Source organism: Salvelinus fontinalis, chromosome 16 (genome assembly GCF_029448725.1).
Source record: "Salvelinus fontinalis isolate EN_2023a chromosome 16, ASM2944872v1, whole genome shotgun sequence".
Classification (NCBI taxonomy): domain Eukaryota; kingdom Metazoa; phylum Chordata; class Actinopteri; order Salmoniformes; family Salmonidae; genus Salvelinus; species Salvelinus fontinalis.
The window spans coordinates 21,045,716-21,069,459 of record NC_074680.1 but is presented as its reverse complement, the minus strand read 5'-3'; the positions used below and the strand labels follow the sequence as shown (position 1 = coordinate 21,069,459).

The 23,744-nt window shown below is 41.5% G+C and overlaps 2 protein-coding genes across 10 annotated transcripts in view; both read left to right on the top strand.

The window, feature by feature from the left end:
- LOC129812811 (tyrosine-protein kinase receptor TYRO3-like) overlaps window positions 1-17,334 on the top strand; it is a 38,513-nt gene extending 21,179 nt beyond the window's left edge. For 2 of the 4 annotated variants that reach the window (XM_055864703.1, XM_055864701.1), the window contains exons 9-19: window positions 2,343-2,481; window positions 4,967-5,090; window positions 5,509-5,603; window positions 5,842-5,937; window positions 8,332-8,415; window positions 8,844-8,936; window positions 9,819-9,940; window positions 11,170-11,279; window positions 14,915-15,074; window positions 15,388-15,524; window positions 15,722-17,334. In XM_055864703.1, the coding sequence (XP_055720678.1) occupies window positions 2,343-2,481; window positions 4,967-5,090; window positions 5,509-5,603; window positions 5,842-5,937; window positions 8,332-8,415; window positions 8,844-8,936; window positions 9,819-9,940; window positions 11,170-11,279; window positions 14,915-15,074; window positions 15,388-15,524; window positions 15,722-16,142 (1,581 nt within the window). In that variant the 3' untranslated portion in view covers window positions 16,143-17,334. Of the gene's footprint in view, window positions 1-2,342; window positions 2,482-4,963; window positions 5,091-5,508; window positions 5,604-5,841; window positions 5,938-8,331; window positions 8,416-8,843; window positions 8,937-9,818; window positions 9,941-11,169; window positions 11,280-14,914; window positions 15,075-15,387; window positions 15,525-15,721 lie in introns of all 4 variants that reach the window. The other 2 variants (XM_055864702.1, XM_055864700.1) reach the window with 1 other exon arrangement.
- A 1,678-nt stretch (window positions 17,335-19,012) lies between these two features.
- LOC129812810 (MAX gene-associated protein-like) overlaps window positions 19,013-23,744 on the top strand; it is a 29,111-nt gene continuing 24,379 nt past the window's right edge. For 3 of the 6 annotated variants that reach the window (XM_055864698.1, XM_055864699.1, XM_055864692.1), the window contains exon 1: window positions 19,013-19,525. The gene's annotated coding sequence lies outside the window, so the exon portion shown is untranslated. The other 3 variants (XM_055864696.1, XM_055864693.1, XM_055864697.1) reach the window with 3 other exon arrangements.

Below are 23,744 nucleotides of genomic sequence, written 5' to 3'. Positions count from 1 at the left end.
GTCGGTATCCCAGTCGTGAAGGCCCGGTGGGGCTCCGCATCGGCAGTAAAACGGGTCCGGATAGGTGATTGTAGCCCAGGAGTGGCTGATGGAACTCTTCAGCTGGCTAGCTCCGGGATATTTGGTGTTTGCTCCGGAATTGATGTTAGCCGATAGTCACTCGGATAGCAGCTAGTTAGCTGCAAGATCCAGGTGTAAATGTCCAGAGCTTGAGGTAAAAATCCGGGGATATGGAGAGAAAATAGGTCTGGTATGCTCTGGTCTGAGTCGCGTTGTACAAAACTGGCAATAGTTTTCCGAGCTAAAGGATAGCTGATGAGCGCTAGCTGTGGTTAGCTGAACTACTAACGTTAGCTTGTGAGCTGGCTAACTTCTGGTTAGCTTCTGTTGTAGATTTCGGATACGAGGTGAATAATATTTTTGAGGAAGAAAAAAAAAAACAGATCCGCACCACATTTGGTGAGGTGGGTTGCAGGAGAGTGTTTTGAAGTTGAGTTTTTAAGAAGAAAAGAATATATATATAAAAAGATATGCGAAGAAAAATATATAAAATATATATACACGGGACAAGACGAGGACAAAGGACATCTGACTGCTACGCCATCTTGGATTCGATAGGGACATTGCTATAGAAAATGGGTCAAAAGTATTTTTACTCTCCTTTCTATGACTCCCAATCTGTCAGGTGTTCAGGTGAAATATCTAAACCCTTTGAGCTCGCTACATGTGTTCAGTTTTTTTTTCTTGGCCACTAAAATTGTATAATGACCATACAATGCCTCCAGAAAGTATTCACACCAAGAGGTGTTGTCACTGGCCTAGACACACAGTGGCCTAGACACACAGTGGCCTAGACACACAGTGGCCTAGACACACAGTGGCCGAGACACACAGTGGCCGAGACACACAGTGGCCGAGACACACAGTGGCCGAGACACACAGTGGCCGAGACACACAGTGGCCGAGACACACAGTGGCCGAGACACACAGTGGCCGAGACACACAGTGGCCGAGACACCCAGTACCCCATAATGTCAAAGTGGAAATAAGGTTTTTGAAAATGTTACACATTCATTAAAAATAAAGCTGAAATGTCTTGTATCAATAAGTATTCAACCCTTTTGTTATGGCAACACTAAATACGTTCAGGAGTAAAAATGTGCTTAACAAGTCACATAAGTTGCATGGACTCACTCCATGTCATGATATTTGAATGACTACCTCATCTCTGTACCCCACACATACAATTACCACAAAGACCAGGGATAAGGGCACCTATTGGTAGATGGGTAAAAAATAAAAAAAGAAGACATTGAATATCGCTTTGAGCATGGTGAAATTATTAACTAAACTTTGGATGGTGTATCAATACACCCAGTCACTACAAAGATACAAGCGTCCTTCCTAACTCAATTGCCGGAGAGGAAAGAAACCACTCAGGGATTTCACCATGATGCCAAAACATTTATTACAGTTTATTAATGACTGTGATAGGAGAACTGAGGATGGATCAACAACATTATAGTTACTCCACAATATCAACCTAATTGACAGAGTGAAAAATAAGGATGTCTGTACACAATACAAATATTCAAAACAAGCATCTTGTTTGCAACAAGGCATCACAGTAAAACTGCAGAAAATGTGGCAAAGCAATTCACTTTTTCTCCTGAATACAAAGTGTGATATTTGGAGCAAATACAACACATTACTGAGTACCACTCTCCATATTTTCAAGTGTCATGTTATGGTGTATGATTGTAATCGTTAAGAACTTGGCAGTTTATTAGGATAAAAAATAAATGTAATGGAGCTAAGCACAGGTTAAATCCTAGAGGAAAACCTGGTTCAGTCTGCTTTCCACCAGACACTGGGAGATTAATTCACCTTTCAGCAGGACAGTAACCTAAAACACAAGGTCAAATCTACACTGGAGTTGCTTACCAAGAAGACTGGGAATGTTCCTGAGTTGCCGAGTTACAGTTTTGATTTAAATCTACTTTAAAATATATGGCAAGACCTGAAAATGGTTAAAGATCATGATCATTTGTGTTGCTGAAATTGTAACATCAAATTAATGTTCAAAATGTATTCCAAGTCCTCTTGCATGATCTTCAATGTAATATTTTCTCATAATGGAGAGAATTCAAAAAAATAAATAAATTAAAAGGTCACATTTCATATTTTGTTTTAGTGGTGTCAAATCATGTGTGTCTCTGTGATAAAAGGCACTTACTTGGATCTAATTTGCAATGGAAGCTTTGTTTTTAGGTTTCTTAAACTCAAAGCAATATGTCTTAATAGAACACACATTAACATACGTTTTGGTTGTTGTGTTCCAGGAGGCGTTGCTCTTTAAAGAGAACATGGCCCACCTGTCTGGTGGAGGTCGTTTCTTCAACGCTACCTTCCAGGTGTCGGCGTGTACAGTGGCCGGCTGTGGGCCCTGGAGCCAGCCTGTACTGGTCATGCCCGCCTCAGGTCAGTGAGCCCTTCTGTCACTCAACCACTATCAGTCCCCCTGTCACGCTGGTTGTGTACACTTGACACTTACATGCGACTTCTACTATCAGAATACACAGATCGCATTGAAAAGACAAACAAGTCGCATTGTGGTCGGATTGTGTTCAGATCTGACTGACCACTTCAGGTGGTCAGGGACGCATTGCGGGTGGATTTCTCCTCAGTCTGGACACAATCAGGCTACAGAAAGTGCATACAGTGGGAAACGTCATCAGCACTTCGCAAACAAGTCTCCTGAAAACTTGTGTTTTGGAAGCGAAAGGCACCATATTTTTTCATTAAACATTGGAGGAAATACATTCCTAGCATGTGAGGAACGTGTTTCCTGGCTTCATAAATGCTAGCTAATTAGGGGGGGGGGGGGGGGAATTGTTTGGCTAACCTGTTTGCAATCACTTTAGCTTTGCTGGCTGGCTACAGAGGTTAGTTGGTTAGTTAGCTATAGTAAATAAATACTGCCATCAAGTTGTTGTGTTATCAAATTTAGCCTTTTCCACCGTTTGCATATTGGCATTTCAATATAACCTAGGAAAAGGGAATCCGGACACAATGTGGACACATTTAAATGTAGGTGTAGATGTACAGTGGGGCAAAAAAGTATTTAGTCATCCACCAATTGTGCAAGTTCTCCCACTTAAAAAGATGAGAGGCCTGTAATTTTCATCATAGGTACACTTCAACTATGACAGACAAAATGAGGGAAAAAAATCCAGAAAAAAACATTGTAGGATTTTTTATGGATTTATTTGCAAATTATGGTAGAAAATAAGTATTTGGTCACCTACAAACAAGCAAGATTTCTGGCTCTCACAGACCTGTAACTTCTTCTTTAAGAGGCTCCTCTGTCCTCCACTCGTTACCTTTATTAATGGCACCTGTTTGAACTTGTTATCAGTATAAAAGACACCTGTCCACAACCTCAAACAGTCACACTCCAAACTCCACTATGGCCAAGACCAAAGAGCTGTCAAAGGACACCAGAAACAAAATTGTAGACCTGCACCAGGCTGGGAAGACTGAATCTGCAATAGGTAAGCAGCTTGGTTTGAAGAAATCAACTGTGGGAGCAATTATTAGGAAATGGAAGACATACAAGACCACTGATAATCTCCCTCGATCTGGGGCTCCACGCAAGATCTCACCCCGTGGGGTCAAAATGATCACAAGAACGGTGAGCAAAAATCCCAGAACCACACGGGGGGGACCTAGTGAATGACCTGCAGAGAGCTGGGACCAAAGTAACAAAGCCTACCATCAGTAACACACTATGCCGCCAGGGACTCAAATCCTGCAGTGCCAGATGTGTCCCCCTGCTTAAGCCAGTGCATGTCCAGGCCCGACTGAAGTTTGCTAGAGAGCATTTGGATGATCCAGAAGAAGATTGGGAGAATGTCATATGGTCAGATGAAACCAAAATAGAATTTTTTGGTAAAAACTCAACTCGTCGTGTTTGGAGGACAAAGAATGCTGAGTTGCATCCAAAGAACACCATACCTACTGTGAAGCATGGGGGTGGAAACATCATGCTTTGGGGCTGTTTTTCTGCAAAGGGACCAGGAGGACTGATCCGTGTAAAGGAAAGAATGAATGGGGCCATGTATCGTGAGATTTTGAGTGAAAACCTCCTTCCATCAGCAAGAGCATTGAAGATTAAACGTGGCTGGGTCTTTCAGCATGACAATGATCCCAAACACACCGCCCGGGCAACAAAGGAGTGGCTTCGTAAGAAGCATTTCAAGGTCCTGGAGTGGCCTAGCCAGTCTCCAGATCTCAACCCCATAGAAAATCTTTGGAGGGAGTTGAAAGTCCGTGTTGCCCAGCAACAGCCCCAAAACATCACTGCTCTAGAGGAGATCTGCATGGAGGAATGGGCCAAAATACCAGCAACAGTGTGTGAAAACCTTGTGAAGACCTTACAGAAAACGTTTGACCTATGTCATTGCCAACAAAGGGTATATAACAAAGTATTGAGATACACTTTTGTTATTGACCAAATACTTATTTTCCACCATAATTTGCAAATAAATTCATAAAAAATCCTACAATGTGATTTTCTGGATTTTTTTTCTCATTTTGTCTGTCATAGTTGAAGTGTACCTATGATGAAAATTACAGGCCTCTCTCATCTTTTTAAGTGGGAGAACTTGCACAATTGGTGGCTGACTAAATACTTTTTTGCCCCACTGTATATCGTGTTCGGGAATTACATTATCGTAACTCTATGATCAGAATACAAAATCTGTATGAACTGTCGAGTCTAAAGACAGCCTCTGTCACTATCCAACATTAGTCCCTCTGTCACTATCATGTCCTCTGTCACTATCCACTAGTAGTCTAGTTTTGAAACCTATGCTCCAAATGTAAAGGTGACACGGCTTTGTGTTGTATGTAAAGCTAGTTTGTTATACTGTGTGTGTGTGTGTGTTTATGTTCCACAAAGCAGTGGCAGCCCAGACTCAGAGAGGCCATATGTGGGTGGGTCTGTTGCTGGGCCTGCTGGTGGCCACCATGGTAGGGCTTCTCCTGACAGTCCTAGTGCACCGCAGAGGGAAGGAAACACAGTTTGGGTAGGCTATGATTGTCTCTCTCTCTCTACTAGAATACAGCCATTCATATATATATGTATATATATATCTCTAGACATAATTCTTTAGGTGAGAATGATTTATATGGGCTGAAAGCAGCGCACCACCCCCTTCACATACAGGCAGATTTTTCTGCAGTATATACCAGAATCCGAGGCATTGTTTGAATACTTTGACAGCATCCTTCTTCACTTCTTTTTTCTGAGCTGACATGATTGGATAAGGAAAAGCAAGGTTTCCACGAGATTCCCTTCAACAATGTTTTGGTCTGATCAGTGGAATATCTCTAGGAAGGGAGGAAGGATGCATTTTAGAAGTATCTGAACACAGGGGCAATGTATCTACAAGGTTACAACACCAACGTAAAGATGGGATAATAGGGCTCTACTTGTCCTTGCAGGTCTGTGTTCAAGCCACCGGGGACTGAGAGCACGGTCTCCTTCACTGCAGCCAGGTCATTCAACAGGACCTGCTCTGAGCTCCCAGACTCCACTTGTAAGTAAAGTCAGTCATGTTTGGCTTGTAGCCTCCACAAATAAATGTTTCTCTATTGACACATATGGCACAAGCACTACAGTGCGGTTGAATCCTAAATGGCACACTATTCCCGATATAGTGCACTACTTTTGACCAGAACCTTTTGGGCTCACTACATAGGCAAAAAGGTGCCTCTATCGACCACTACTGTGGACCTGGGTTGTGAATAATGAATTGTATCTCTGTCTTCCACCAGTGGACAGCTTGGGTATCAACGACGATCTGAAGGCCAAGCTTCAAGACGTTCTGATCCCAGAAAGGCTACTGACCCTCGGACACATCTTGGGAAAAGGTTGGTGGGACATCCTCTGTTTATTTCACTTAGCTGTGCTACACAGATAAAGTACATTTAGATAGAAAACCTTTACAATGTATTGTTTGATGCTGCAACGTGCAAAATCAAATCAGTTTATTGGTCGCGTACATAGATTTACAGGTGTTATTGCAGGTGCAGCGAAATGCTTGTTTTCTAGCTCCAACAGTTTAGTAATATAATACCCTCACCCCCACAGTGACCATGCGTGCGTACGTACATATCCCAACCAGAAGCAATAGATTACAGGCAACATCTGCACTGAGCTAAAGGCTAGAGCTGTCGTTTTCAATGAGCGGGACACTAATCCGGACGCTAATAAGAAATCCCGCTATGCCCTTTGACGAACCATCAAACAGACAACGTGTCAATACAGGATCAAGATTGAATCCTACTACACTAGCTCTGACGTTCGTCGTATGTAGCAGGGCTTGCAAACTATCACAGATTACAAAGGGAAACCCAGCTGCGAGCTGTCTTGTGACGCGAGCCTACCAGTCCAGCTAAATACTTCTATGTGCGCTTCGAGGCTAGGAACACTGAACTATGCATGAGAGCATCACCCTCTCCTTAGCCGATGTATGACCTTTAAACAGGTTAACATTCACAAGGCCACAGGGCCATCCGGATTACCAGGACGAGTACTCAGAGCATGCACAGACCAACTGGCAAGTGTCTTCACTGACATTTTCAACCTCTCCCGTAATACCAACATGTTTTAAGCAGAACACCATGGTAACCTGCCTAAATGACTACCGACCCGTAGCACTCACATCTGTAGCCATGAAATGCTTTGAAAGGCTGGTCATGGCCCACATCAACACCATTATCCCAGACACCCTGGACCCACTCCAATTCGCATACCGCCCCAACAGATCCACAGATGACGCAATCTCTATTGCACTCCACACTGCCCACTGATCGTTGTCTTGTTGAAAGCTGAACCTTCACCCCAGTCTGAGGTCCTTAGCACTCTGGAGCAGGTTTTCATCAGGGATCTCTTTGTACTTTGCTCTGATTATCTTTCCCTGGATCCTGACTAATCTCCAAGTCCCTGCCGCTAAAAAACATCCCCACAGCATGATGCTTCCACCACCATGCTTCACCGTAGGGACGGTGCCAGGATTCCTCCAGACGTGACGCTTGACATTCAGGCCAAAGAGTTCACCAGGCCAGTGAATCTTGTTTCTCATGGTCTGAGAGTCTGAGAGACTCCAAGCAGGCTGTCATGTGCCTTTTACTGAGGAGTGGCTTCCGTCTGGCAACTCTACCATACAGGCCTGATTGGTGTAGTGCTGCAGAGATGGTTGTCCTTTTGGAAGGTTCTCCCATCTCCACAGAGGAACTCTAGAGCTCTGTCAGAGTGACCATCGGGTTCTTGGTCACCTCCCTGACCAAGGCCCTTCTCCGATTGCTCAGTTTGGCCGGGCGGTCAGCTCTATGGTCAGCTCTATGGTGGTTCCAAACTTCTTCCATTTAAGAATGATGGAGGCTACTGTGCTCTTGGGGACCTTCAATGCGGCAATCAAAATGTTTTTGGTACCCTTTCCCAGATCTGTGCCTCGACACAATCCTGTCTCGGCGCTCTACGGACAATTCCTTCGACCTCATGGCTTGGTTTTTGCTCTGACATGCACTGTCAACTGTGGGACCTTATATAGACAGGTGTGTCTTTCCAAATCATGTCCAATCAATTGAATTTACCACAGGTGGACTCCAATCAAGTAGTAGAACCATCTCAAGGATGATCAATGGAAACAAGATGCACCTGAGCTCAATTTCAAGTCTCATAGCAAAGGGTCCGAATACTTATGTAAATAAGGTATTTCAGTTTTTATTTGTAATACATTTGCAACAATTTCTAAAAACTTGTTTTTGCTTTGTAATTGTGGGGTATTTTGTGTAGATTGAGAGAAAAAAATGTAATACATTTTAGAATAAGGCTGTAACGTAACAAAGTGGAAAAAGTCAATGGGTCTGAATACTTTCCGAAAGTACATATCTACCTCAGCTACCTCCTACCCTTGCACATGGACTTGGTACTGGTAACCCGTGTATATAACCAAGTTATCGTTGCTGTATATTTATTCCTGGTTATTTTTCTATTTATTCCTCATTATTATCTATTTTTTCTCTTTGCATTGTTGGGAAGGGCAAGCATTTCACTGTTGGTCTACACCTGTTTACGAAGCATGTGACAAAATTTGATTTGAAATAGAGAGCATTTACAAAATGCAAAATTTACATTTACATGGCCTATAACCATAACTGTGTATTGCTAAATAACAAGACAGACAATGTCTGTATTATATTTTGGAATATGTTGAGTTGTTTGAGGAGTAACGTACCAGTGATGTATCTGTGTCTGTTTAGGTGAATTTGGCTCAGTGCGTGAGGCCTTCCTCAAGATGGAGGACAGCACTGTACAACAGAAGGTTGCAGTGAAGGTGCTAAAAAGTGAGACTTTAGACTTTACATTTGAACTGCCTTTTGTATGATAATAATTTAGCAGATTTATATAGCGCTTTTCTACCAACGTAGGAACTCAAAGCACTTTACATAGTAGGGGGAACTCCCCTCATCCACCACCAATGTGTAGCACCCACCGGGGTGATGCACGGCGACCATTTTGGTGCCAGAACGCTCACCACACATCAGCTATCAGGTGGAAAGGTGAGGAGTGATATATACCAATTAGGAATGAGGGGGATGATTAGATGGCCATGATGTAATGGGGCCAAGTTGGGAATTTAGCCATGATCCCGGGGTTAACACCCCTATTCTTATGAGTGTGTCAGTGGATATTACATTGATACCTGTATAATGTGAACTAATAATTCCTCGGAAGTTATGATAATGTATGTTCTCTGTCCTTTTTACATCAGCGGATATCAACTCATCATGTGATATTGAGCAGTGCCTGAAAGAGGCTGCTTACATGAAGGACTTCCACCATCCAAATGTCATCCAGCTCATTGGTTAGTGGCAGTGAAGACACATTTTACTTCTGCCGACTCACTTCAATTAAATCTACCTTTATTTATATCCTTAGGAGCAATTAAGAAAGGCATTGCCAGATTCCAAATAATAACAGCTTGCACATATAATACAACCACAAGTAAGGCTACTTGGGATCAGAAACGGAGTGTTTTAAGAGTTGCCCATCAATCAATGTGCTTTGACCAGGGGCGGCCCTAGCCTTATGGCTAAGCAAGATTTGGTCGGGGGAGCCCCCACCTCACGGCAAAACATTTGTGTCCCCCCTCTTGACGCGGAGAGAAAAACATTACGCTTTAAGTTAATTTCCTGCAATTCTGCACATTTTGCCAAGGGGTATAGAGAAAATGTTGCAGTTTTAAATGAAGTTAACTGCAATTCTACAGATTTTACGATGGCCTGACATTTTTATTTATTTACATTTTATAATGAATTTCATGCAATTCTACTCATTTTTCCATGGGGTGGATATCTAATATGATATGAGTGAAAATGACAAACAAAATCAATGGGGGCAACCTGGAGGTCAGGGCCCCTGGGCGAGTACCATGTCAGCCGGCTAGACAAACTACTCATCTAAAAATTGTTAGTTTACATGGATAATTGAGTGACTGTCAGTAACTGACATAAAAAGAGAAACTGCTGATGCACAACCACATTTTTAAATTGCACCTGGTGTATTGTACTAATCTTACTCTCATTAGTGAGTTCCTAAAAACTAAAGGGGGGGGGGGGTAGGTTGGAGGTCCCCTAGCAGCCTGCGGCCCTAAGCAACCACTTATGTCGCTTATGCCTGGAGCTGGTCCCGGCTTTGACTGACTTGTTCTGCAGAGTTGTTTATTGAATATATATTTTTTCTCTAGGAGTGAGTTTGCACAGGCGGCCTCAGCAACGGTTGCCCATCCCCATGGTTATCCTGCCCTTCATGAAGCATGGGGATCTTCACACCTTTCTGCTCATGTCCCGCCTTGGAGATGAGCCCTTTGTGAGTAGTCACCTATACATTTTATACACACTTGTATGCATACTAAAATAGATACCCAATACAGGGACACAAACACTCAGTGGACAGTTTATTAGGTATACCCATCTAGTACGGGGTCGGACCCCTTTTCCTCCAGAACAGCCTGAATTCTTCAGGGCATAGAAACGTTGCTCAATTGGTATCAAGGGACCTAACGTGTGCCAGGAAAACATTCACCACACCATTACACCAACAGCCTGTACTATTGACACCAGGCAAGATGAGGCCATGGACTCATGCCGCTAACGCCAAATCCTGACTCTGCCATCAGGAACTGGGATTCATCGGACAAGGCAATCTTTTTCCACTCCTCAGTTGTCCAGTGTTGGTGATTGCCTTCCCATTTTAGATGCTTCTTGTTGTTTTTAGCTGATAGGAGTGAAACCCAGTGTGGTCGTCCGCTGCAATAGCCCATCCGTAACAAGGACCGACGAGTTGTGTGTTCCAAATTGCCGTTCTGCACACCACTGTTGTTCTGCCCCGTTATTTGTCGGTTTGTGGCCCGCCTGTTAGCTTGCACAATTCTTGCCATTCTCGGTAAACACTATCGTGCATGAAAAGCCCAGGACGACGCACCTGTCACTGGTGAACATACCACACGGAGGTCACTTGTTTTGCCCATTCTAATGTTCAATCGAACAGTAACTGAATGCCTGTCTGCTTTATATAGCAAATCACGGCCACTTGACCCACTGTCTGTAGGAGAGCACCATTTTCGTGAACAGGGTTGGTGAACCTAAAACTGGCCACTGAGTGTATATTGAAACAAACAGTAACACTAACAGTTACTTTATACAACGGGTGGGTCTAACCCTGAATGCTGATTGATTAAAACCGCATTCCAGCAGGTGTCTATTCCACCGTTACCACCAGCTAAATCTATGACGTTAAAATGCCTATTTACTCTTTTCCATCCACTCTCATCAGCCCATCCAGGCAATTTTATAAAATTGATCTCCACTATAAAAATATATGCATCTAGACATTATCTTACATTCAAGGTCTTCCACTGTTAGTTGTCAGTTTAGATGCATGTTTTAAATAATTCCATAATTTCCTGTTATAGACTGTACTGGAAAGACAAGTCTTAGTGTAGGGCCAAATATATTTTTCCCAGGACACTTTCTAATTGATGCATATCTTCAAATCATGTTTTAACAAAGTAATGTTGCGGTCTCTCCCTCACACAGACAGTGTCACTGCAGATGCTCATTCAGTTTATGTTGGACATTGCTCGTGGAATGGAGTACCTGAGCAACAAAAGCATCATACACAGGGATCTGGCTGCACGCAACTGCATGTGAGTGAATTACCAGTAGAGTAGACAGTGGCTGCATCTCAAATGGCACCCTATTCCCTATAAAGGGCACTACTTTTTATCAGAGCCCCATGGGCCCTGGTCAAAACTAGTGCACTAAATAGCAGGGTTCATACACATTTTGACAGAAGGAATATCATAACTTTTCCATCACATTTAACCAAATTTCCATGACCAACAATTGGCGGCGTCTCTATGTACGTATGCAAAATATGCGTAATGTGATATCAACACTGGGAGGCTGCTCTCTGATCCCATGTACTATCCTCCTGTTGTTGTGCAAGGCACTTAACCCCCACAAAGTAGAATACCGGTTAGGCAACTATATCAATCACGTGGTCAACCCTAGTCTGGAGAGGTACTGGGTGAAAGCTTTTGATCCAGCCCTGCTCAAACACATCAGAGCCAGTTTACCAAGGTCCAGTTGGGCAGCTAATCTCTAAAATGTGGTTTGTTAGAGGGGGGCTGGAACAAAAGCCTGTACACCCATTAGCTCTCCTGGAGGATGGTTGACCACCCTTGATGACAAATATTACAACCAAATACATTTTATGCCTTTTGAAATAACTCGCTCATTCAATATATCAAAGATCAAGTGGCTGTTGTTGGCTACAAATCTTTTTATTCAGCTGAAGCAAACCCACAAATTTTCTTCAGGAAATGTACCTTTTCTAGTTAAGTTTCTAAGCTAACTTGGTGTTTACTCTGCAGGCTGACTAGCACCTTGAGTTGAATGTCCCATACAGTGGATGCCCAAATTAACTGGAAGTATCTACAAAAACATTACTGTTTTTTATTTTTTATTATTATTATTATTTTTTTATGGGGGGTGGATCAGCTTAATATTGCGGAAAGAATGTTGCTTCCAATGTAAAACATTACTGTTTGCGATTCACAAATTATTATTTTGATTCACGATTCGATTCATTGCAACTGAACCAAAACCCAACTAATATAATGTTGAAGGGAATAATTCCTTTCATCCCAAAACATTGTTAGTCTGTAGAAAGTTTTTGGGGACATGACGAAATGCTAATAATAGTTCAATAGTTAACTAGTGCAGGGGTTTTTCACTCGGGGGGGCCCCCTTCCAGCATTGGGGAATATCCCGTGCCCCCCCATGACTATTTCTATGGGCACAGGCACTATGGGCACTTTCAATTCTATACATTTTGCCATGTGTATTCATGTGATATGAGTCACAAAAAAATTACAATATCTATAAACAAAAACAAATCTAAAAAATATACGTTAGCTGACATGGGCTAGTTGACCTGGACAGTTCTTACAATTTATAAATAGCTCTCTAAGGTATGCAATGACTGACAAGAGCAACTGATGATGCACTACCCAATTTCGAAATTGCACCTTGTGCATTCTACTATTACAACTTTCAAGAATAAGTTTAAAGCCGGTTTGAGTTCCTTAAAAACATTTGTTTTATTAATCTACAGTGCCTTCGGAAAATATTCAGCCACATTGACTTTTTTAACATTTTGTTACGTTACAGCCTTATTCTAAAATTGATTAAATAAATACAAATATTTGGCAATCTACACACACTACCATAATGACAAAGCAAAAACATGTTTTTAGAGATTTTTGCTAATTTACAAAATACTTTTTACATAAGTATTCAGACCCTTTGCTATGAGAATCAAAATTGAGCTCAAGTGCATCCAATTTCCATTGATCATCCTTGAGATGGTTAAAGTCCACCTTTGGTAAATTCAATTGATTGGACATGATTTGGAAAGGCACACACCTGTCTATATAAGGTCCCACAGTTGACAGTGCATGTCAGAGCAAAAAACAAGCCATGGGGTCGAAGGAACTGTCCGTAGAGCTCAGAGACAGGATTGTGTTGAGTCACAGATCTGGAGAAGGGTACCAAAACATTTCTGCAACTTTGAAGGTTCCCAAGAACACAGTGGCCTCCATCATTCGTAAATGGAAGATGTTTGGAACCACCAAGACTCTTCCTAGAGCTGGCTGCCCGGCCAAACTGAGCAATCGGGGTTGAAGGGCCATGGTCAGGGAGTTGACCAAGAACCTGATGGCCACTCTAGAGTTCCTCTTTGGAGATGGGAGAACCTTCCAGAAGGACAACCATCTCTGCAGCACTCCACCAATCAGGCCTTTATGGCAGAGTGGCCAGACGGAAGCCACTCCCAGAACAACAGCAAAGGACCATGCGAAGATGCTGGAGGAAACAGGTAGAAAAGTATCTATATTCACAGTAAAACGAGTCCTATATTGACATAACCTGAAAGGCCGCTCAGCAAGGAAGAAACCACTGCTCCAAAACAACCATAAAAAAAGCCAGACTACAGTTGGTAACTGCACATGGGGACAAAGATCATCCTTTTTGGAGAAATGTCCTCTTGTCTGATGAAATCAAAATAGAACTGTTTGGCCATAATGACCATTGTTATGTTTGGAGGAAAAAGGGGGATGCTTGCAAGCCGAAGAACACCATCCCAACCGTGAAGCACGGGCATGCCAGCATCATGTTGTGTGGGTGCTTTGCTGCAGGATGGACTGGTGCACTTCACAAAATAGATGGCATCATGAGGCAGGAAAAAATATGTGGATATATTGAAGCAACATCTCAAAACATCAGCCAGGAAGTTAAAGCTCGGTCACAAATGGGTCTTCCAAATGAACAATGACCTCAAGCATACTTCCAAAGTTGTGTCAAACTGGCTTAAGTCAAAGTCAAGGTATTAGAGGGGCCATCACAAAGCCCTGACCTCAACCCTATAGAAAATTTGTGGGCAGAACTGAAAAAGCGTGTGCGAGCAAGGAGGCCTACAAACCTGACTCAGTTACACCAGCTCTGTCAAATGGAATGGGCCAAAATTCACCCAACTTTAGTGGGAAGCTTGTGGAAGGCTACCCGAAACGTTTGACCCAAGTTAAACCATTTAAAGGCAATGCTACCAAAAACGAATTGAGTATATGTAAACTTCTGACCCACTGGGAATTTGATGAAAGAAATAAAAGCTGAAATAAATCATTCTCTCTACTATTATTCTGACATTTCACATTCTTCAAATAAAGTGGTGATCCTAACTGATCTAAAACAGGGATTTTTTACTAGGATTAAATGTCAGGAACTGTGAAAAATTGAGTTTAAATGTATTTAGCTAAGGTGTATTTAAACTTCTGACTTCATGTGTATGTACAGTTGAAGTTGGAAGTTTACATACACCTTAGCCAAATACATTCAAACTTAGTTTCATAATTCCTGACATTTAATCCTAGTAAAAATATTTGGCTAAAGTGTCATCCCGATCCTGACTAATATGTAGAAACTATTCCTAAATAAATTACATTAACAAAAATAATTAAATACATTTTCTAAAACTTATAGGATTTTCCGAAACCTATCCAGGCCTGGAAAACCCCATTTTAAAATATCATGACTTTTCCATGATTCTCATGAGCGTACAAACCCTGAAATAGGGAATGGGGCACAATTTTAAGACGCAGCCTGTCACTTTACTCTATTTCTTAACTGGAACTCCCTCTAATATGGTTTACACACTGAATTTACTAGAGCTTGGTTCTGCCTCAGGGTTAGATTGTCACCATCTCCACTCCTTTATTCATAGGCTGAGTGAAAACTTGACAGTCTGTGTGGCAGACTTTGGCCTTTCAAAGAAAATCTACAGTGGTGACTACTACAGACAAGGATCCGTCTCAAAGCTGCCTGTCAAGTGGATAGCACTGGAGAGCCTTGCTGACAATGTCTACACTACTCAGAGTGATGTGGTACGTTACGTAAAACCAGACGCAACCTCAGTGGTCATAGCATCACTTTCAAAATTATAGTGACACTGTAAGACAGCAATATTTTAGTTGGGGATCCCTCTTCAAATCAGTTTTGTAATGTAACTCAATACATCATAGATAAAATGCAGATTTTGTTTTCAGATGTGTCTATTGAATTTTAGCATTTTTTAAACCATGTAGTGGCCCCAGATGTTCACTAAATCTGTTTCATCGATAAGATGTTTTTGGGAACTGTCAATTCGTTATCTTTGCCTTTAGCGCCCCCAGAAGTTAACTGACTGTTTCCCACCAGTGGGCGTTTGGAGTCACCATGTGGGAGATCATGGCACGTGGACAGACCCCCTACCCTGGGGTGGAGAACTCTGAAATCTACGAGTACCTCATCAAGGGAGAGAGGCTCAAACAACCACCTGACTGCCAAGATGACATGTGAGTGATCCACTGGATGTGGTAGAAAAAACTCAGGCATTGACCAATTGTGATGGATTCTATTATACTTTTCAAATAACTTAAACAAATGAAATTATTATTGGTGCCAGAAAATTTTATATTTTACTGTATTTAACCTGGTACCTCATTGAGAAGACTTTTACAATAATGACCTGACAGTTTGAATCTTTTTCCAGTTACGAGATCATGCATAGCTGCTGGAGCCCTGTTCCCAAGTGCCGCCCCAGTTTCCAGCACCTGATTGACCAGCTGGAGGGGCAATGGGCCAGCCTGTCCTCAGGGCCTAGTTTTATTAAGGAGGCCCTTCTCTACGTTAACCTGGAGAGTGACGAGGGGGAGTCAGGGGCACTGGGCCCAGGGGAGGACCCCTCGTGGTCAGCAATGCCCTGGCAGTGTGTGGGAATGGAGGAGGATGAGAAAGACTGGCTCATGGTGTCTTCTGGGGCAGCTGTGGCTATTGGTGGAGACTACCGCTACATCATTGGCCCTAACTGCAACTGTACTGAAGAGGAGGGTGGGAGGCAGGGGGACTCAATGGATACCTTGCAGCAAGAAGTCAGGGATGAGGAATATGAAGACACGATCATTAATGTGTGATTTATATTTTGAACACGCCGCCTCCCCTGCCCTCCAGATTTCAGACTGACCAGTTGGTTGTGGATGGTTGGTCACTCACTACTGCCCTCCAGTGAAGTTTCTGAAAACAGCTGCTTACCAGCATTACTTGGATTGAAGTGCATATCTCAATGAACTTTTCTACCCATTTTATTGCCAGTCATTTGCAGTGTCATTTTGTACTTTAAACTAAGGACTTCACATTGACACACACAATCAGCCTTATCATTGAACAAAGAACAATAACACTACTAATATTTAAAATGATACATTTGACAAACAGAACTTTATAATGGAAAATTCTATAGTATTATGCATCTTTTGAAGTTTAGGCAGCATTTGATTATAAAAGCAGTCCCATTTGTCATTAGTGTACACTGTACTGTAGGTGGTAGGTATTGAACATTGGTATTTGCTGCTTTGCGAACGAACTCCCTTATCTCTATGATAAGCGTCTCCTGTCCAAAAGTGTGCTACACGTTCTTAATCTGTATTCTCATTTAACCTTAGAATAACATTACACGGGACTACCACTGTAATAATCCCCTAACATTGTGACTGTTATTTAGAATTATAAACTGGGTGTTTTGAGCACGGAATGCTGATTGGCTGACACCCGTGCTATATCAGACCGTATACCATGGGTATGACATTACATTTATTTTTACTGCTCTAATTATGTTGGTAACCAGTTTATAATAGCAATAAGGCAGACCTCAGAGGTTTGGTATATGGCCAATATACCACACCTCCTCATGCTTTATTGCTTTAGTATACCATTGAGAATTTATGGAAACAGGAATATAGGCAGAACATTGTGTATGTATTCAAGAAAAATACCAGAGTGAATATGGATAAAGACATTAGCCTGATGAAATGTGAGCTTGTTGTTCAAAGTGCTTACACACACCCTTGCTTTTGGAGCTTTCCATGTATTGGATATCAAGGGACATGTTTTAATATTTTAAATGTAATTTTTTGTATATTGTGTTAAAATTATTTCCAGAGATACAACCTAAAGCATTAAACAGAGACTTGTGAAGCTGGTGCTTTGTGTTGTGATTCTCCCTGACCAGTCCATCCCTACCAGCAGGTTTATAGTTGTTTTAGATTTGTGCATCAAGCTACAATGTAATTCTCACCTGAAGTGTAAGTAAATAAAGTATTGGTTGTTTGTGATAGTATATATTCTTCTTTGCACCTTTTGGGCGAGCATGGAATAAAACCCATGTGCAGTCTAACTGTGCCCCATCTGAATAAATAAAGTTCTATTGTAAATTGTCAGATACTGAGATTTGTCTTATCACAACTTCAAAAGGTAATTTCAACTGTCTCTTAACTTTAGCCTTCATCCAAAACCACTAGTGTTGTTGCTCTCACGTGCTGTCAGTCTGATTAATCAGGCAGCAATACACATTTAGTATATACAGCCCGAAACTAATGTTTGCAAAATTGTTTAAATGTTCCTTATAAGCCAGAATTGAGTAATATTACATTTAAATGTACTGGTTGTCTGTGCAGTTTGTCCTTCCACTTCTCTATTGAGACAATATCTACAGGAAAGTTTAATGACTTTAAGAGAGCTGGTAGTAGGTATATGGTTCCCAATTGAGTTTCATATTGGATATTCTGTTCTCTTGTCAATAGCTACTAAACCAAGCATGCTATGGTATTTTCTAATCCAGGGGAGGATGGGGAACAATCCACCCTTAAAAAAAAAAATCCCCACCCCCTACACAAAAAAAGGTGTGGATTGTTCTCCATCCTCCCATGATTTAGAATATACCATTTTCATTGTCATTAAATGCCTGGTTCAGCTTAGAATATTGACATGTAAACAATATTTCCACAATGAGCACTTGTCCCTCAAATACATTTTGACAGTTTCCTGAATTTTTGCCATATTGTCAAAACATATCAAGAACAAAATTGACAACTCAGACTTCTGCTCCATTGTTATGTCAGCTAACCCATCTATAACTATTGAATAGAACCAAATATCCAATATAAAACGTATTTTACCTGTGCCAATACGAACCATGTAACTACCTGGTTAACAATAGTTTACTGTGGATATTTTGTCTCAATTCAAACAGCTAAAGGACAAACCACACAGACAACCGGTAGAGTCCTTTTTAAAGTGATTTTATTCAACAATCTAGCTTTTAAGGAATATTGAAACGATTTTGCAGGCATTAGTTCAGGCTGTATATACAGCCTGATTAATCAGACTAGATCTGTCAGTGTTTGCATCAAAATTAATGGACATCCCCAGGCCAATCCATCAGCGTTAGACTCAGGAGTGGCTATAAATTCTGTAAATGCCATTCAGCTCGCTAGGTAACTACTGGGGTCTTTACCGCGTGCCAAGATGGATCCGCCAGTCCCACTGTTCTCCTCTCAACAATGCTAGGTAGCTACAGCTGTAAACAATGTATTGCGTCGTCGGCGCTTATGACTAACTACAGATCCATTGACAGTAAGCAACGTTACCAAACCACAGAGCAAAAATACAAGGTTGCTGGTAAATTCGTGCATTGAACATTTCAAGGTGGTAGGCTAGCTAGCACCTGTGGCTTCCCCTGAACCAACATGCCCATGAGCATTGTCCGTCATTACATAGCTACAACTGTACAGTCGCTCATGCGCACACCATATCGACAGGTTTAACTCATACCTTAGCTCATATTTTCTACCCCAACCTTCGTCTTTGTTGAAGGTCCCCTACCAAAAAACGGGGAGTTGCAAACTTCCCCATGGCGGCGTTCGGTTCGGTACCACCACAGCATGCATTTTCTCCCTCGGTTTTGAATCATGTGACACAATGGCGCAAAGTCTGCGCAGTAGCACGTGAACGTGCCTCAGTGACGTTGTTTTACAGCACGCATGTTTCCTCCAGCTGGGAGATGCAAGTTTAACTAAGGAAAATAACTAGAGGATTATACAAAGAATCGACGATTACCATCGCATATTTTGATCTGTTCAAAAGTGCATAAGGTAAACCATGTGTTTAGTAAAACACACGATCCTGCCGAGAAAGACCGAGATGAATTTGCAAGCTCCAAGTCCTCTCTTTCTAGCCTGAGGAGAAGCCCACCATGTTGACTTGGGAATCACACGCAATTGATTTCTATCGTTTTGTGTACGCGCTGGTGTGTTACAAGTCTTGCGTGCTTAGGCCCGAGCCACGTTTTTAGTCGTCGCAGTGCACGGCATCGAGGCTATTGGCAGAGAAAGATCAAGATTCATCGTCTTAATCCACTTATAGTAGCACGGTTGGGAAAGATAACTGACATTACATTCCTGCCACCACTTGGTGTTGTCAGCAAACCACAATGTATGCTACCACGGTCCGCCGCAATACAGTAGGTCCGCCAGTTTTGTTTGTTTACTTGTGTTGTCTCGTGTGGAAATGCAAAATGGCCGCCGCTTTTATAGAGGTATTTGATTTAATGATATATTGTTGTGTTTTTGAAATGGAAAAGGTTTTTGCCAGTAGTAACATAGTACATCTCTTAAATTACTATCGAACGCTTATGTTAAAGGTTGAAGTAGCCAACAATAAGCAGCTATTTTAATATCTAAACTTGACCCAGATAAACTATTATTAAAGTAATTAGTGTCTGCGACATGTTTGCCAAAGAGTGTTTCCATTTTCGATCAAAAGACTGTGTGATATCAACATCAAATTTTGTGTGAGTAATATGATTTTCGCTTAAAGCTTTTCAGGCCATGTGAGAGGATACATTCTTTACCTTCAATAGGCCTACATTAAGGCCTAACCCTACCCTAGCCAGCAGATTCCGATCCTGTAGTTATAATTGTTTACACTGAGTTGCACTGGGGTCGGAATGCAATCATGTGCTGTGTCCGAACACCCGTACTAGTGTACTACATACTTAGGGTGCATTTGTAAATTCACTCTGGATATCTACTTCAATTTCAGAGCGCTCTCGCCTGTGTGCCAGAGCGCAGAATAACTGATGAATTGAACCCGTTGAATATGACTGGTGTCAGTAAACGTTGGGGGAAAAGTAAATTGTTGCAAGCAGCACAGTTAGTCACCAACGCTCTAGACAACATAAACAGCCTAACTAGCTCTGCTAGGGTGGGTAAAATGGTCAGTGAGGTATTCTCTCATTTGTGTCTGGAAGTAGTTAGCCAACTTTAGCCAGTTAGCTTGGGTGCTTGACTGCCGTTGTGAGCTCAGAATGCTCGGCTCAACCCTACGCATCGGCCAAAGAGTGTGCACTTTGAACACTCCGAGAGCGCGAAACTCTAAATTTACGAACACCCAGAGCCCACTCTGGCACTCCAAAGGGATATTACAAACACACCCTTAAACTGCATAGTATGTACTCATTGTTGCATACTATTTATGACGTAAAGTTTAGTAAAATGTTTGCCACGGCCATAGCCTACTACTTTGATAGGGCTTCACATGTATAACTGGCTAGCTAGGTTAAATATGAAGTTGTCGCTCAACAACAGCAAGCTTATCAAGTCCTACAAAAGCACTCGGGTAACGTTAGCTACGTTGTTTAGCTAAAGTAAAGGCATGGCAGGCTGCAAATAACTTTGTTTTCAGAGATATACACGATTAAATAGTCGTTATCATTTTAACCTTTCTGGCGCAGGCGTTCCGCTAGCGACCCACCTCGACAACATCCGGTGAAATTGCTGAGCGCCAAATTCAAAATACAGAAATAGTCATAATAAGCATTCATAAAAAATACAAGTGTTATACATCGGCTTAAAGATTAACTTCTTGTTAATCCAGCCGCTTTGTCAGATTTCAAAAAGGCTTTACGGCGAAAGCATACCATGCGATTATCTGAGGATAGTGCCCCGCTTACAAAAGCATAAACATTTTACAACCAAGTAAAGGCATTACAAAAGTCAGAAATGGCGATAAAATGAATCACTTACCTTTGAAGATATTCATATGGTTGCAGTCACAAGAGTCCCAGCTACACAATAAATGTTTGTTTTGTTTGATAAAGTCCCTCTCCCAAAAACTCAGTTTTGTTCAGTAATCCACCGGCTCAAAGGCGGTCAAAACATGCAGACAAATACATCCTAATAGTACCGGTAAAGTTTGTCAAAACATGTAAAACAATGTTTTAAAATGAATCCTCAGGTTGTCAATTGTCTAAATAATCAATAATATTTCAACCGGACAATAGCGTATTCAATAGAAAGGAAAAACAGTGAAGGGCGCATACTCGGTCAGGCGCGCAAACCAGCTCTGCATTCTTCTTCAGTCCACTGACACAACGGTCTCATTCTTCTTAATTTTTCAGAAAACAAGCCTGAAACAATGTCTAAAGACTGTTGACATCTAGTGGAAGCCATAGGAACGGCAATCTGTGTCCTAACCCATTAGATACTCTATAGGCATCCATTTCCTGGATGAATTTCTCAGGTTTTCATCTGCCATATCAGTTCTGTTATACTCAGACATTATTTTAACAGTTTTGGAAACTTTAGAGTGTTTTCTATCCAAATCTAACAATTATATGCATATCCTAGCTTCTGGGCCTGAGTAACAGGCACGCTTCTCATCCAGACGTCGAAATACTGCCCCCAAGCCATAAGAAGTTTTAAGGACAAAACGACTTACATTTGAACACGGCAGGAGACTCATTGCTCATCTTCTTTGCCATCTTCAATTCGTTTTTTTGTTTACTTTCAAAGAACTCTCAAATCTTGAAGCCCTCCTTTTATCCAGTTTGAATACATTGGTGTGAAATTCCAAAAATGTTGACATTTCCTTCATACTAAAAGCATACTACATTTTCAAAATGTCACACACAAAAAATTGTACTGAAACGGCCTACTATTTAGGACGCTAGTATGGGTATTCGGACACGGCCATGGTTAAATTAAGACACTGGAGGTGACGTGAGACGTGGGTCGGAAAACGTATCTCAATTAGAGGTCGACCGATTATGATTTTTTTCAACGCCGATACCGATACCAAAAAAAGCCGATATCGATTAATCGGACAATTTTTATACATGTATTTTTATATATATTTGTAATAATGCCAATTACAACAATACAAAATGAACACTAATTTTAATATAATGCATAAATAAAAATCAATTTAGTCTCAAATAAATAATGAAACATGTTCAATTTGGTTTAAATAATGCCAAAACACAATGTTGAAGAAGAAAGTAAAAGTGCAATATGTTCCATGTAAAAAAGCTAACGTTTATGTTCCTTGCTCAGAACATGAGAACATATGAAAGCTGGTGGTTCCTTTTAACATGAGTCTTCAATATTCCCAGTTAAGATGTTTTAGGTTGTAGTTATTATAGGAATTATAGGACTATTTCTCTCTCTACCATTTGTATTTCATATACCTTTTGACTATTAGATGTTCTTATAGGCACTATAGTATTGCCAGCCTCCGGAGTGGATAGGCTTGAAGTCATAAACAGCGCTGTGCTTCAAGCATTGCTAAGAGCTGCTGGCAAATGCAGGAAAGTGCTGTTTGAATGAATGCTTACGAGCCTGCTGCCCGACTACCACTGCTGAATCAGACTGCTCTATCAAATCATAGACTTAATTATAATATAATAAACACACAGAAATGTGAGCCTTAGGTCATTAATATGGTCAAATCTGGAAACTATCATTTTGAAAACAAAACGTTTATTCTTTCAGTGAAATACGGAACTGTTCTGTATTTTATCGAATGGGTGGCATCCATAAGTCTAAATATCGCTGTTACATTGCACAATCTTCAATGTTAGGTCATAATTACTGTAATTTCCGGACTATAAGCCGCTACTTTTTTCCCACGCTATGAACCTTGCGCTTTATACAATGACGCGGCTAATTTATGGATTTTTCCCGCTTTCACAAATTCATGCTGCCAAAAAACTGAGGACCGTCACATAATGTGAAGTAAATCGAGCGCGCTCAAACTTTCCATCATTCTGATTACGGTAGTCATTTTGTCACCCTCATCATGGCAAAGACACGGAGAAATGCATATGATGCAGCTTTCAATTTGAAGGCGATCGATCTGGCTGTTTGAAAAGGAAATAGAGCTTCTGCACGGGAGCTTGGCCTTAATGAGTCGATGATAAGACGTTGGAAACAGCAGCGTGAGAAACTGACTTAGTGCAAAAAGACATCAAAAGCTTTCAGAGGAAAAAAAAGCAGATGGCCCGAACTAGAAAATGGATTGGATGACAAGTGGGGAGAAATCCTTCACTAAGACGGGCCGCATGCGAAGAGCGACTTATGGTCAAGTCTGCCAGTGGGTCCTGACAGCGTGGAGCTGCTGCGTATTGAAGAGGGCAGCATAAGCTCAGCGGGGAATTTGCCTCCGGATGAAAGTGAGGAGAGCACAATGAAAACGATCCAACATCGGATGAAGCAATTCTGAGGCTATTCAACTCCGACACCAAAGGAGATGACTTCAGTGGTTTCAGTGCACAGGAGGAAGATAGTGACCAAGGACTTTCTTGGTAGGCTACTGTTTACTGCTATTTTAAAAAAAATATATGTTACAAGCCTGTTTCGTTAAAGCCTATTTATTTTTGTTACAAGCCGTGTTTCGTTTAA